Raw genomic sequence first — 13,459 nt, forward strand, 5'->3', positions numbered from 1 at the left:
TTTCCACTACTGCTTTAGGCCTGTGACGCTGAAGGGGTAAATTCAGGTCAGTCAGGCATCAGTGCATTAACACATGCTGAGTGTCACACAAAATGGCTTATCAGTAGATCACAATGAAAGTGTGGAGTGTAGGGCGGAGTGGGGCACAAAGACATTAGGTGACACTTGATTATGTCTACTTTGTAATTTCTTGCATAATGATGCAATGTTACAATAGAAATTACTGACGAAATCTTTCCAACAGTGGTTTATTTATCTATGTCTGTCAATCATCTTTAGGACGGTTAATCTTAATGACTTCACATATGGCATGTGTATCCTTAAGGGCCCAAAGAAGTGCAGCGTTGAATTTGGTGCATTTTGGACATGTGATACAATCAATATTGATAAACTTTGAATAAAAAGGGGGACCAGTGCTCTGCAGCAGCTGGGACATTCTGTGACATTGGAGATTAGGACAACAGCAGGTCCCTTTTATAATTTCAGAAAGAAAGCTGTACCCAGCATTACCACAGGCCAAGAAAAAGGCAAAATTTCAGAAGATTACTTGATCTTATTTTACTTTGGCTTTCATTTATTTTGTTGATGGACAGCTTAATGTAGATTGATAAACTCACTTTACTTGAATGGAACAAGCTCTTGCACTAACTATATTTTGGAGAGATATGGGACTGTAAACGGCTGATAAGAAGTTCAGACTGGGCTATTTTTTGTTGTGGAATAATGCCTTGCACTACATAGTTAATTTTTTGTCAAATTTATTTGTATTTAAGAGAAGCTGATTAAATAAATAGATTAAATAGAAAAAATATTTTATTTAAAAAGAATCATTATTACATTAATAAAGTAATAAAAAATAAGTGTTAGATCAATCAATTAATCGAAAAAAAGAATTGTGAGGTTAATCGATAAAACAAAAACATCGATAGGTGCAGCCCTACTGCAGAGACATTTGACCTGGGAGTGAATGCTGATTAAATTATTTCTCATTGCAGACAAAAGCCAGATGTATGTGGGTGTTTTGATCAGTGGAAAAGAGGCTTTACGAAGAAATCCAAGGGGTTCACAACAAGTGTGTTTCAATCATCTTTGAAGTTCACATTACACAATGCTTTCAGACAATATACAAATAGTCTCTGGGCTATAAAGTCTTAGTTGTTTGGAGTTATTCATACTTACATTGTTATGTTTTTGTGTATCCCACTATAAATGGAGCATCTGGCACTTATTGTAATGCAGATGTCAAAGACTTTGACCACCTGACAGAAAGGCTGTCACAGGGACAGAATACAAAAGAGTCCGAGAGAGGATGAAGAATGTGAATTAGGGAGGACAGAAACCTCAGGAGAAGCTTTGCTACTGAAAGACACTGACAACGTTTCAGAATCGCTGGTGTGATTCTAATCCTGTTACAAATACACATCCGTGCAAACACAAAAACACTGCAAGAATGCAAATACACTCACACAAGTGGGAAGGTTTTTTCTTGGCATATCTCTAACCTCTGTCAAACAAGGACAGCGTAGGGGTGTTTACTATACGCACTCAGCTGGCACAGCTCACAGAGTGCACACACACACACACACACACACACACACACAAACAAATACACACACACAAAGTTCTAATCTGAATGCTAGTGAAGCTTTGCCCATTCTGCCAATTTTAAGATAGGATGGCGTAAAATCAGACAAACACATACAAACAGTGGGTAACCGTACTTCAATTAAACCTCAAAAGATGCATTCATGAACATAATGTAGGATCTTCCATTCAAAATTAAAGGTTACATTATAACCTAGTCCTAACGTCAGAAGAATTTTAATTCAGCCTCATCAACTTAACATTTTGAAAGATATAAAACATTTTTGAACAAAAAACGATACCTTTACTTTCTGTAGTTTAGGAGTAAACACAAATACCAGTGCTGCGACATCCTGCGTGAGGTGGTGAACATATCAGTATATCCAGGATAGAGCAGGAAGTATGTTCCCAAGCTCATCATGTTCATCAGTGCTGTCCCAAGATTCATGGTGAGACAGACTGATGAGACACAACAGGAGACACATATGAATAACATGAGACATGCAGACAGCATTCATCTCTTTTCCTTGCTGAAGTCATATTGGCAACAGATCGCCAAAGGCATACGACAACATGGAGACCGATCATGACAAGAAATAAGAATCTCTTTTATTAACACCACATGCTTGTGTGTGTGTGTGCGCTCCCTATCTGTTTTTGTGTCCATCTGAGAAACAAAACCTCTGTAATTAATCTGACACAGTCAAGTGTTGACCCATCAGTGCCACACTTACACCCAACCTGTAGGCGCGCACACAAAATATATAACAACACCAAGCGAGCGATCAGAGATGCTATGAGTATAACCTGGTAAGACTATATCTGGCAAAACACTGTGGTCTGACCTGAGAGATCCCAATGAGCTGTGGTCTTTACACAGAGAAATATTTTAAATTAGAGCATTTCACACACACACACACACACACACACGCACAAACAGGCACGTATGCAAAGAACACACACACACAGACAGTAGTCACAGTGAAATGGATACACAGGATTTTTCCTGGCTCAAAATGAGGCAAAGATGGTACCTCAACCATGACCTACTTACCCTGGATTTATTTATTCTAAATAGGAAAATAAACTGAGCGACTTTGGCTCAATGAGTGTATGGACTGTGGCTTAAACTTCCGGTCAGGAAAATGCCCAGTTATCCACACCATAACTGTTCCTCTCTATTTTCCAGTTTCATAAGGATGATTTCAGAAGCAGCTAGAAACACTGGGTATCGTTTGGGTTTTTCCCAATTTTGCTGCTAAATCAGTACTGGTTCCCAAACGGTGCCAGAACCGATACTTTTTTCTTAAAAAAAAAAAGCATGAAACAATGGTTGAAACTGAGAATGGATTTTTATTGCCAGGGCAAATTGGAAGCTAAAATGTAACTTATTAACTGTTTACAGTTTAAAGTATGTTTACCTTACAAATACAAATGCACAACATCCCATACAACATCCTGGACTGATTCTGCCTGACTGGTTTAACAAGAACAACACAGCAGCCTTTAGGATCTTCATGCAGAAAAAAACAACCTGTCTCCATATGGAGACAAGCAGAGCCACTGTAACACTCAGCAGTGAGTACTGCAGGCCTCCTTCCACACATGAGCTGTGAAGTAGCTGTGAGAGACAACACACTCTTTTATACTGATAAGAGTCTCACCCTCTCTCTTTCCTCTGGCTCACTCCTCTCTCATATTTTCTCAAGGAAACACAGACCTTCCAGTGTCATGTGGCTATTTGTGGTCAATAGTTATCATGTTCCACACAAACACAGACAGACGAGCACATCACACGTCACAACTTAACTCATCTTAGCTCTCAAAAACCAGTCTCTACCCATTGGGAGTTCAACTTCTGTCCCCAAGGTAACAAGAGTCGCCATGGGTTAGAATTCATTCAGTTTTAAGTCCCCACTGGAATATACAGACAAGCTCACATACAAACACACACATTCATACAGCCTGTTTGTGAATGAAATGTGGGAAAGACCATTGTGCATCTCTTTGAAGAAAGAGCCATTGTTGAGCAAGATTTTAACCCCCCCCACCTCCCTTCCTTCATTTCCTCCCTCTCCTTTATTTTCCTCTTGCTGCGTTAGTATTCACATACACACCGACTTCCTCACTCGTTTACATTTAAATAAGCGAAACGCGGCAGGGACGCTGTAATGATTACCGGCTGTAATGATTACCGGCTGTAATGTGCTAATTTGTCAACATGCAGATTAAAGATACGCTTCTATGTTAATCATTATGAATGTGTTAAGACAAGGTGTCATCTTGTGTTACCGTGGGGTGAACTGATGTCTCATTCTCTTTTCACAGCACGTTCTACTTGCGTTACACGCTGCTACTGTATGCATAACCAGCATGGCGACGAGCGCAGCTGTGTCACACAGCCTTTCAGACATAAAAGATTATATAGTTGAGATATATTACTGTGATTTGATTAACACAATCACAGCTGTGGTAATGATACACAGTCCATCTGGAAGGAAAAAAGCAGGATTTAATGTATTTCTATTGTTATTATTATTATTGTTTGCAGCTATTATCTGACCCAAGCCAGAATTTACCATATGGCACAGCACAGCCTCATGCATAGCCAGAACATCTTGTAGCAAATCAGATCAGTTTACACTGACCGTAGATTCAATTGGTTGCTCTTCCTCCTGAATGTTTGTAGATATCAATTTATAAACGGTGCAAGCGGGAAGCCAGTTTACTGTGAGCATCAGCAAACCTTATGTTTATCTCTCCAGGAAGCCAGGGCAGCTAAAATTTTCCAGAGCATTTACTTGACTGTTCCGTACACAGACAGCATCAGAAATCAAAACACTATTAGGTTCAACTCTAATAATGATGATGATAGCATATTAAATAGATAATTCACACTTGTTTGTAATTTGAGCTGTAATCTGAATTATATGACATTAATGAAGCACATTAATGCTGGTGTTAATACCACAATGATCACCAAATCTATTTTTAAAAATCTAAACTTGTGGGTTGAACGCACCCAGTATTTCAAACCATCTTGGACCCGCCTCTCTGCAATGTGTTCTCAAGGCATTTTTTGAATTTTCTGTGATACACTTCACTTCAGCTCAATTTAGGGGTGAAGTTACACTTCAAAAAGCAAAAGGAGGGCGATTACTCAATACTAGACTTGATTTACAATGAAAGCCAAATGTTAAAAAAAATGGTTTTATTTAATCTGCTTCAGAGGCTGGGAAATTAAATTTTTTGTATATGTGCAATTCTGTCAGCTCGTCAGAAAGCCCTGGTTTTAGGTGGTTGTTTTCAAACAATGCAGTGATTTAAGAGTGCGTTTTATTCTGTCCCCTTAGGTCCCCATGGGTTAATCATGTGACATGGCATGAACAGCAATGGATCCACCTCAAGTGCTGAAAAAACTCCAAATTATCTAATCATCAGTCAGTGTTTTAGCTTTGTATTTACAAGCACAAATGGCTAACAGCACATTACAGCATAACATCAAGCTCTGCTTCTGTTGAAAGTGAAATACTTCCAGCTCAAGTTGTATTTCCATCTCAATATCTGACTCCATCATATTAGCAGAACTGCTCAGATGTCAGCCATCGCAAAAAAGGTTAACTCACACTCTTTCATCATGCCGATGTCGATGCAGCGTTTGAGTCGACAGGCCTGGCAGTGGCGCCGGTTGTCCTTGGTGATGGTGCAGCTTCCGTTGAATGGACAAGTGAAGGAGGCCTTGCGCTTCATGCTGCGCCTACAAGAGTTCAAAATGAATCATTAGTTCATTTCGACGCATTTATTTCCTGTGGTGACTCAAATGTATTGAGTAATAGATGGATTCATGGTTTCATGCAGCATAAAAACATGAGAAGAAATGGAAAATAATGTCATTGGTGATTCATGAAAGTTTAATTTTATGCAGTGCATATATTTCACCCATATAATATGTAACTTACTGAAAATAATTAAGCAATTGGGTTGCAACCCTACAAGCAAATAAGTTGCACTGGACTTAACATTACACACATTTGACATTAATTTTATATCAACAGTTTGTAGCAATTCCTATTTAAACTACCTGAACCAGCTTCTTCCACTCATGATTTAAATTCCCATTTGAAGGGATGATGTCTTTTCCTTTTTCCTTTGGTTGCCGGGACTAAAATGTATTACTTTGCTTCATCACTGAATCCTATCTGTCATCCTAATGGAGGTGGAAGTATATCTGTGTTGTGTATCTACAGTATCTTTGTCCGTGAGTGAATGTGGAGAGCGAGTGATAAAGAGGGGGGATGGGTGGTGGTGGTGAAAGGATTAAGCCAGACAGAAAAATCATCAAGACAATCACATGCACAAACCCTCTTTAAATGTGTATGTAAAAAGAGACAAGACAATCTGTACATGTATGACAGACATTTCATTCATGATAAATGTCTGATAAATTTAGAATTTGGGATATATGTTGTCAGTATATATATATATTGCAGTGGTCCCTTTATTTTTTCCAGAGCTGTATATTAATAGGGCAGATATTCAACTTCTCTGAAAATTAAAAGTTTTTATAAAGAAAACCACATAAAGGTCAGATTTTTCACTGAATGCAACTAACAACAGTAAGAAAATTAGAGATGCAATGCTTCAGTTTCAGGCACACAGATAAATCACTCATAATACATTAGATGCGCACACACACATACATGTCCTTTCATGCCATCATCCCCCAACCTAAAGACTCAAACAGACATTGTGTTTACATTAAGGGGTGACACCCACCTGAAGAACCCCTTGCAGCCCTCGCAGGTCATGGCATTGAAGTGGAAGCCGGTGGCCTTGTCGCCGCACACGCCACAGATCCGCGGGGCGTTGCGGTCGAACTCGTCCGGCCCGACCATGGACGTTGTCACCGTCATGGGCTCCATCACTGAAGAGACAGGAGAGATGAAGTTAGAGCTTGTATAACACTGCAAACCTAGCTCCTTGTTGGAGTGAGACTCATGAACACAAAACGATAGCAGAGACAGAAATGTGTTTTCAATCACCCTCAAAAGCAAAACAGAAAATTCTGTTCCCCCTGCTCTAATGTTGTGTGGGAGTGTTTGAGTGTGTGTGTGCATGATGGGGAGGTGTGTGTGTTTCCCTCTTCTTATACAAACAGGTGTCGGGCTATTAGCATATTTAGTATAAACCATTGACAGCCACACTCTGCAACTCGCAGCCATTGGCTAAATGACTCAGCAGAGACAGGTACAAACACACAAACACACACACACACACACACATAGAGAAACAAGGAAAAACAGAGGAATCATGAAATTACAACGTTAATGGGAAAGAAAATTAATGACAGAAAGATGGCCATTCACCAAAGGCTAAGAAATGACAGATATATATTATACTGCAAAGCTGAAATATTGTCTTGATTTTAACACACACACACACACACACACACACACACACACACACACACACACACACACACACACACACACACACACACACACACACACACACACACACACACACACACACACACACACACACACACACACACACACACACACCATCTGGCCATCCCCTATGAAATAATCAGCAGTCAAGTAACAAACACCGACAGGGCTGCAAACTAATACATTTCAATCTTTCCCTGAAGGCACCTCAGTCAAAGTCTAATGGAAGCAATGAAATGTAAACTCAGGAAGAAGAAAAATAGTGTACATTAGATTTGATATTAATTTAGTATGCCTCATTATTTCCCTCGAGTGAAACTGTTCATTTCACTGTCTCCATTTTATTTAGGACCAATATTCAGATTTCACTCCGTTTTAAAACCTGAATTTTGTCTGACTCAAACCAATGAGCAGCAAACGCCATGTGATAATACAACAGTTTATTCTCCTGCATTGGTTTTCATATAGGGCTGGAAATTAAAACTACATCAATATAATGCCCATGTATTTTGTTAGCACTGTAAAAAGATGCAATATATGTAGAGATTTCAGATTTCACTCTTCCTCATCATAAAGGCAAGTTAAAAAAAATTCACTCAGGAGCAAAATCTGAAGAACGAATTATTAGAATGTACAAAATAAAATAAATAATATTGTGAGGGACATTTATTAAAATAGATATGAAAAAACATATCTAGATATTATTTTTAGCCATTTCATGCAGCCCTTCTTTCATATCACACTAATAAATAGAAATGTATTTATGACAATGAAAAATTACCATGGGTGAAAGAAAAAAGTCCAGAGAGAAAATATAGTTGGAAATATATGTAAAAATATTTTACAGTTCAAAAAATATGTTTTCAGTATTGTCACCTTGAAAAGGACCAGCAGATGTGTGGGGGGGTGGGTCAGGTGAGGGGAAGATGACCAAATGAGGACAGTAAGGGGGGGGTGCCTGAACTTAGGCACAGCAGGGAAAACAGTCACATGGCTGCAGAATATAGCCTGTGGGGAGCTGACGTGCACAGAAGCAGGACTCGGATAACGTCAAACGAGGACAAAGAGATACGAGTAATTGGTGCAGTGGAGCGATGGATGGCGAGACAGAAATAATGAAAGAGGGAAGAGTGTGTGTGGACAGGCAGGTGAGAGCATAAGTGAAAGACAGAGACAAACATAGTCAGACAGACTCCATTAGCTCTCATTACATCTCATGGAAGATTCAGCATCAGTTCCCAGGAAAATATAAACAGGTATCTGCACGCAGCCAGGAGCTTCTGGCTGTGAAGCATCATTACTCAGAACACACCGCACCAGGCAAGCAGGACAAGCGCAAACATACACAATGCTGGTGGAGTATTAGTTAGTTTGTGTGGATGTTTGTGTGTGATTCACATGTACACACAGGTTTTCTCATTAACAAACATCTGCTTACTAATTGCACAAATGTCTGTCTTTCTGTAAGTGGAACGCATATCTCGCGAACCGTTTATCTTAACGTCTTCACACTTGGCATATGTATTCTTAAAGGTCCAGGGAAGTACAGTGTCAAATGTGGTGTGATTTGGACACACAGGAGACCAGCGCTCTGTAACAGTTATTGGGGGTGGGACAACATGGTAACAGTCTGGACTGGGTAGATGTCTTCTTCTACATCACAGCAATAGCATTCATTAAATCAAGTTCATTTTGTCACTTAAATTCTCTATATCGAGCTGAATTACAGAGCTTTTATATATATTTTTTTTATTCTGAAGATTGTGTCACTGATGAACAGCGATAAAGAATTTGATTTCATGAAAAACATTGAGTATAAAATATACATTGCAGATACACCATGTAGGATAAACACATAGTTTTCTAACTTCACTCTCCACCACAGACTTTAGTTCTCTGCCCACAATGTCCAGCACACAAACAATACAAAGTGAAAGCATATTGTAGAACTGTTGGAGGAGCTAATGATGAGGAATAATTCTGATGTAGCTCTGCAGCATTAACACAGGTCAAGCGAACAGGCAAGTTTAGAACGGGCACTCTACTAGTATTGGTAATTTCAGGTGGGCGAGGGAACGTTGAAAGGACAGATGTGCACGAAAAACAAGACACACTATTAGTCATCATGTCACATAAACAGCTTTTTTCCATGATGCAGCAGCCACTGAATAATGAAATAGTTTGTGAGGTCAAACTTGAGCGTGTCAAACATCTCAGCACATTTACAAAAACAACATAACAACCTGCAGTTTCATTAGCGGTGCTGATTAACAACACTGCCAGTGGGCTCCATGTCTGTACTTAACAACTCTGCTGATATTTCCCTTTTAATCACTTCTGTTACTGTTTCCTCCTCCTTTCTTACTTGTTTCTCATTTGTTAATCTGCTTAATAAATAGCATTGTTACTTATTCATGGTCAATATGATTAATTGGGAAACAAGAGGTACACTGACAGGTAGTTCCAACTTTCTCTTTCGGCTCCATTTATTCCCCATGCAATTAGTTTTACCATGTATTTTATCATCGACTTTATTCATGATCTTCTGTCATTCTTTTACTTCTTCAATAGTCAACAGTCAGGTTAGTAACACAATAAGCTGTGAAAGATAAATAGATTAGTTCATCCTAGTTTTAAACTAATTCCAACTCACTAAACCAGTGTTGTTTGTTTGCATGAACTGTAAAAGTATGTAAGTGTTCATTAAATGTTCATATCCATCTGTGTGCGTTCGTGCCGACACAACAAAATAACGAGAGCGAGAGAAACAGTGTCATTAGACACAACAGGCCTCAGCTGTGGACCATGGATTTTTCATGGATCCATTTTCATGAAATAAAGTATGTAACAACACTGGTGAACTGGTTTATTCAGCATCACACAGCTGAGGTCACATTTACTCTGTGCATGAGGAGGAGGACATAATATAGTGTAAACACATACACAGGTTTACAGAGCTCATATAGCTTGTTTCACGTGGCAAAAATAAAACCACATTTTGTAAAAAAGTGACTAATATATAAATAATGTATGACATAAAAAAAACTCTGCAAAACTATTGACAATCTATTATTTATGGTAATGTAATCATGCATGCTCTTTAACATCTCAGCCAACTTTTTATTCAACAAAAGTGAAAAATGAAGATGTCATCTAGAATAGGCTCTAGCTTGATTTTGAATAATTCTAATATTATTTGAGTAAAACTAAAATCCCAGCACTCACATTGAAAATACACTGTCCCACCTGTCAGATGCTTTGGCCTTGGTAGCACTATAGGTGAGTTTAGGACTGTACCAGATTCAGTCCTCACTCAAACTTGAGAAACGTTATTGAGTAGTTTGATAGTTGTTGGCTTCTTAGTTATATTGTTGATATCACTTTAAAGGCTGTTGACACAGAATAGGTTCAGATTTGTGGCGAAAGGCTCCACAGTGTTAACCACTCACTAAAGGTCCTAATGCAGGCCCATCTTTAAATGCTTAAAAAGAAAATGGGAAGAAGTAAAAGAAAAAATATCCTACCATGACTTTGATTCTCTAAGTCTCCTAGTCCTTCTGACTCTTTAGTTGTGAAATGTGAAGAGTTAGGACAGTAAACACAAGGATTGATAAGCAGTACTTTTGATTTTGCATACATTATTTTTGGGCTTGTGCCTTAAGGACAGTGTTGGGTTCTGCTTCTCAAATGTGAAAATGTGCCGTTTGATTATACCATCCTCAGATCTAGGATGTTTTGATGTGTATTTTTAACCAGTTTATGACGTTGAAAAGGCCAAATAATCAAGAAAACTATCAGTGACAATGGAAATAATAATTAGCTGCAGTCTTAGACTCTGCATAAAACAGAAGCATTGTTATACAGTATCTTACTAAAGCCATTTTCAGACATGACCTCTGGGTAAAATCAGGAGAATTGGCTAGTGAGTTTACCCAGAGTCTGCCACAGACGCGTTGACAACAGCAACATATCCTCAGCATTATTCAGGCGAGAGGTGGAGCAGCTGGGTACAGGCAGGCAGAGGCAGGAAGTGAAATATTAACTCTGCTGCGTAGATCACGTGATTTTGTTTACAGTACCCCGACACCGTCATCCGCTCTTATCACCATAAACTCTCTAGACATCTTTGTCTGTGTCTTCTACTGGTATGTCACTGCTTTTTTACCAGGAGATATTGTGTTTTCATACAGACTTTACACTAGGAGGAATAGAAACTGCAGAGCAGTGCATGTCTGAAAGCTACATAAGTCACTGGGGTCATTACCGAGCCGACTGTCCCAAGACGGCCTGTTTACAAAGTCCACCCCTGTTCACCTCGTCTCCCCTGTTATCCCTGTGACACCTTTCACTCACTGTGTCTATAGCCCTTGCTCTTGTTGACACAATAATAAGATTCAATGCTACGTCAATAGTATTGCAAAATAACAAAACCTTCAGTTCTGCAAGCAATCCACTATATAAGTTATTACGTTGAAGTCAAACACTAGAGGTAGACATTTGCCGACTGCCGCAAATATACATACACAAAAAACACTTTGTTGTTGCATGTTTGCCTTTCTTCCCACCCCACATCCCACTTTTTATTATCCCTCTATTCTCTCTCCTCCATTTGGGCTTTGCATTCCTATTCATCTCTACCTCCTTTTTCCCTAATGTCACTCTCCATCCTAAGCTGTAAACACATTTGTCCATGTTGCTTTGGAGAGCTATGCAGAGTGACATCTAATGTCAACAGATGAAACATTTAGTGAGAGGGATAAACAGGTCGAATTACAGCTCTGTCTGATTTTACTGATGCTGAGAGTTGCAACCGAGTGGCCATCTATTTGTGTTAAAATTCATAACCCCCCTACCATAGCATGGTCCCATGAGGCTGGCCATTAAGACCCCATCACCATGCAGTGTGTGCGAGAAACATTCATTTAAGGAAATCTGACATTTTTTACTGAATCACAACAGAGCACAGTTTTTTTTTTTATTTCCACAGAAATTTAATTCAGAAATGCACGCACTTAATTCATGCATCAAAATATTGCCATGCCTGTTTTGAAGCAGCAAACCCACTCAAGCTCTCAAACATAATGACAGATATTTCAGGACCAGGCTTTGACCAGTGTGGTCTCTTTCTGTGGCTTTTCCACAGATGCAACTAAAGAGAGAAAACAAGTCCCACATTAGTGCCGACAGATGCTCTTTAAAACTGCAAAAATGCATAGTTATCCATCAATATTATTACCAATAACTGCCATATTGATGACCAATAAACACTCCCTACTGCGTTGGAAAGTTCTCACACAACATAAACACAGCCCACCCAGGCCCCTATCCAACATTGTGGAAATTGCTGTACCTCCTTCAAACACTGCATTTAGTCATCTTGTGACTTTCTGTCTGCTTCTCTTCACTCTTTTACTACAGCCCCCTCTGTGGCCCTTGGAGGCCAGTCAAAGTGCTGTGCTGTGTTTGTCTTCATGCTTCCCATCATAAATCTGATGTTCCAGTGTGCAAAACCTGCACAGCCTTGAGCTGCTAAAACAATAAGACCTCCAGCCGTGAGAGCAATGTGTCACATGCTCATTAATGACGATGAGTATGTACTGTCAGTGTGTGTGAGGCTTTCCATCAAATGGAGCATGAGGTGGGTTTGTCAATGTATTGATTAATCTGTGCCAGTGCCATCAAATATCATTACCGTGATTGAACATTTTGTCACTACTACACTGAGACCAAGGCTGGTGATTGATGACGATCTGGTGGCGCTTGCCTGTTTTCAGCATCTTGAAACTGCAGCCCGACACAGCTGATCATCATCCATTTTGTTGAGGAGAAAAGTGTTGGAAGTCGCTGGATAACAAATTGGATCAGATCAGCAGGGTGTGGGCCTCACTGCAGTGTATGAAGACCTTTTGACTATTTCTCCTTTGTTTCAATAAAGGCTCCAATCGAGACATCTCTCAAAACTTGGCCATAATGTAGAGGGAGGTTTGGGCCCAGAAACATTATACCCTGTGTGCCCTTAAAGAGATTCTACTGTTGATTTAGTGTGATATATATTCCAGTGTAGGGAAATTGAACTGCAAATATCATTTACAATCCAAAGGGAAGTTATTTTAGTCAATTGTGGCTGGTGTAGTCTTCAAGCACTCAAATATGACATTTAACTAAAAAATATGCTTGGTTAGGTTAGGTGTCACAGTTTCCTTTTTGAATTTAAAATCGATCAAAGTGACCAAAAGTAGGGTCATTGATTCTCAGAGTATTATTTTCCTTCCACACGTTGTTTGGTCATGTTTGCCAGACATGGCCAAGGGGCAAAAGTTACCAGGTACCTGTTACTGAACATCTGAGACATAATGGTTACTGGCAGAGGCAGAGATAACTCAGATCCAACAACCAAACAGGAAAATCCTCCTGCTAACCTGAAG

General features: G+C 39.4%; 1 protein-coding gene across 1 annotated transcript in view; it reads right to left on the minus strand.

Moving 5' to 3' along the window:
* The window catches only part of LOC109630952 (vitamin D3 receptor A), a 73,552-nt gene that overhangs the window by 18,629 nt on the left and 41,464 nt on the right, over positions 1–13,459 (minus strand). The window contains exons 3-4 of the mRNA XM_020089489.2: positions 6,361–6,508; positions 5,211–5,341 (exon numbers count right to left, since the gene is read on the minus strand). Coding sequence (XP_019945048.1) covers positions 5,211–5,341; positions 6,361–6,506 — 277 coding nt within the window. The 5' untranslated portion in view covers positions 6,507–6,508. The remainder of the gene's footprint in view (positions 1–5,210; positions 5,342–6,360; positions 6,509–13,459) is intronic.

The sequence above is a fragment of the Paralichthys olivaceus genome, chromosome 6 (assembly GCF_024713975.1).
Source record: "Paralichthys olivaceus isolate ysfri-2021 chromosome 6, ASM2471397v2, whole genome shotgun sequence".
Classification (NCBI taxonomy): Eukaryota; Metazoa; Chordata; class Actinopteri; order Pleuronectiformes; family Paralichthyidae; genus Paralichthys; species Paralichthys olivaceus.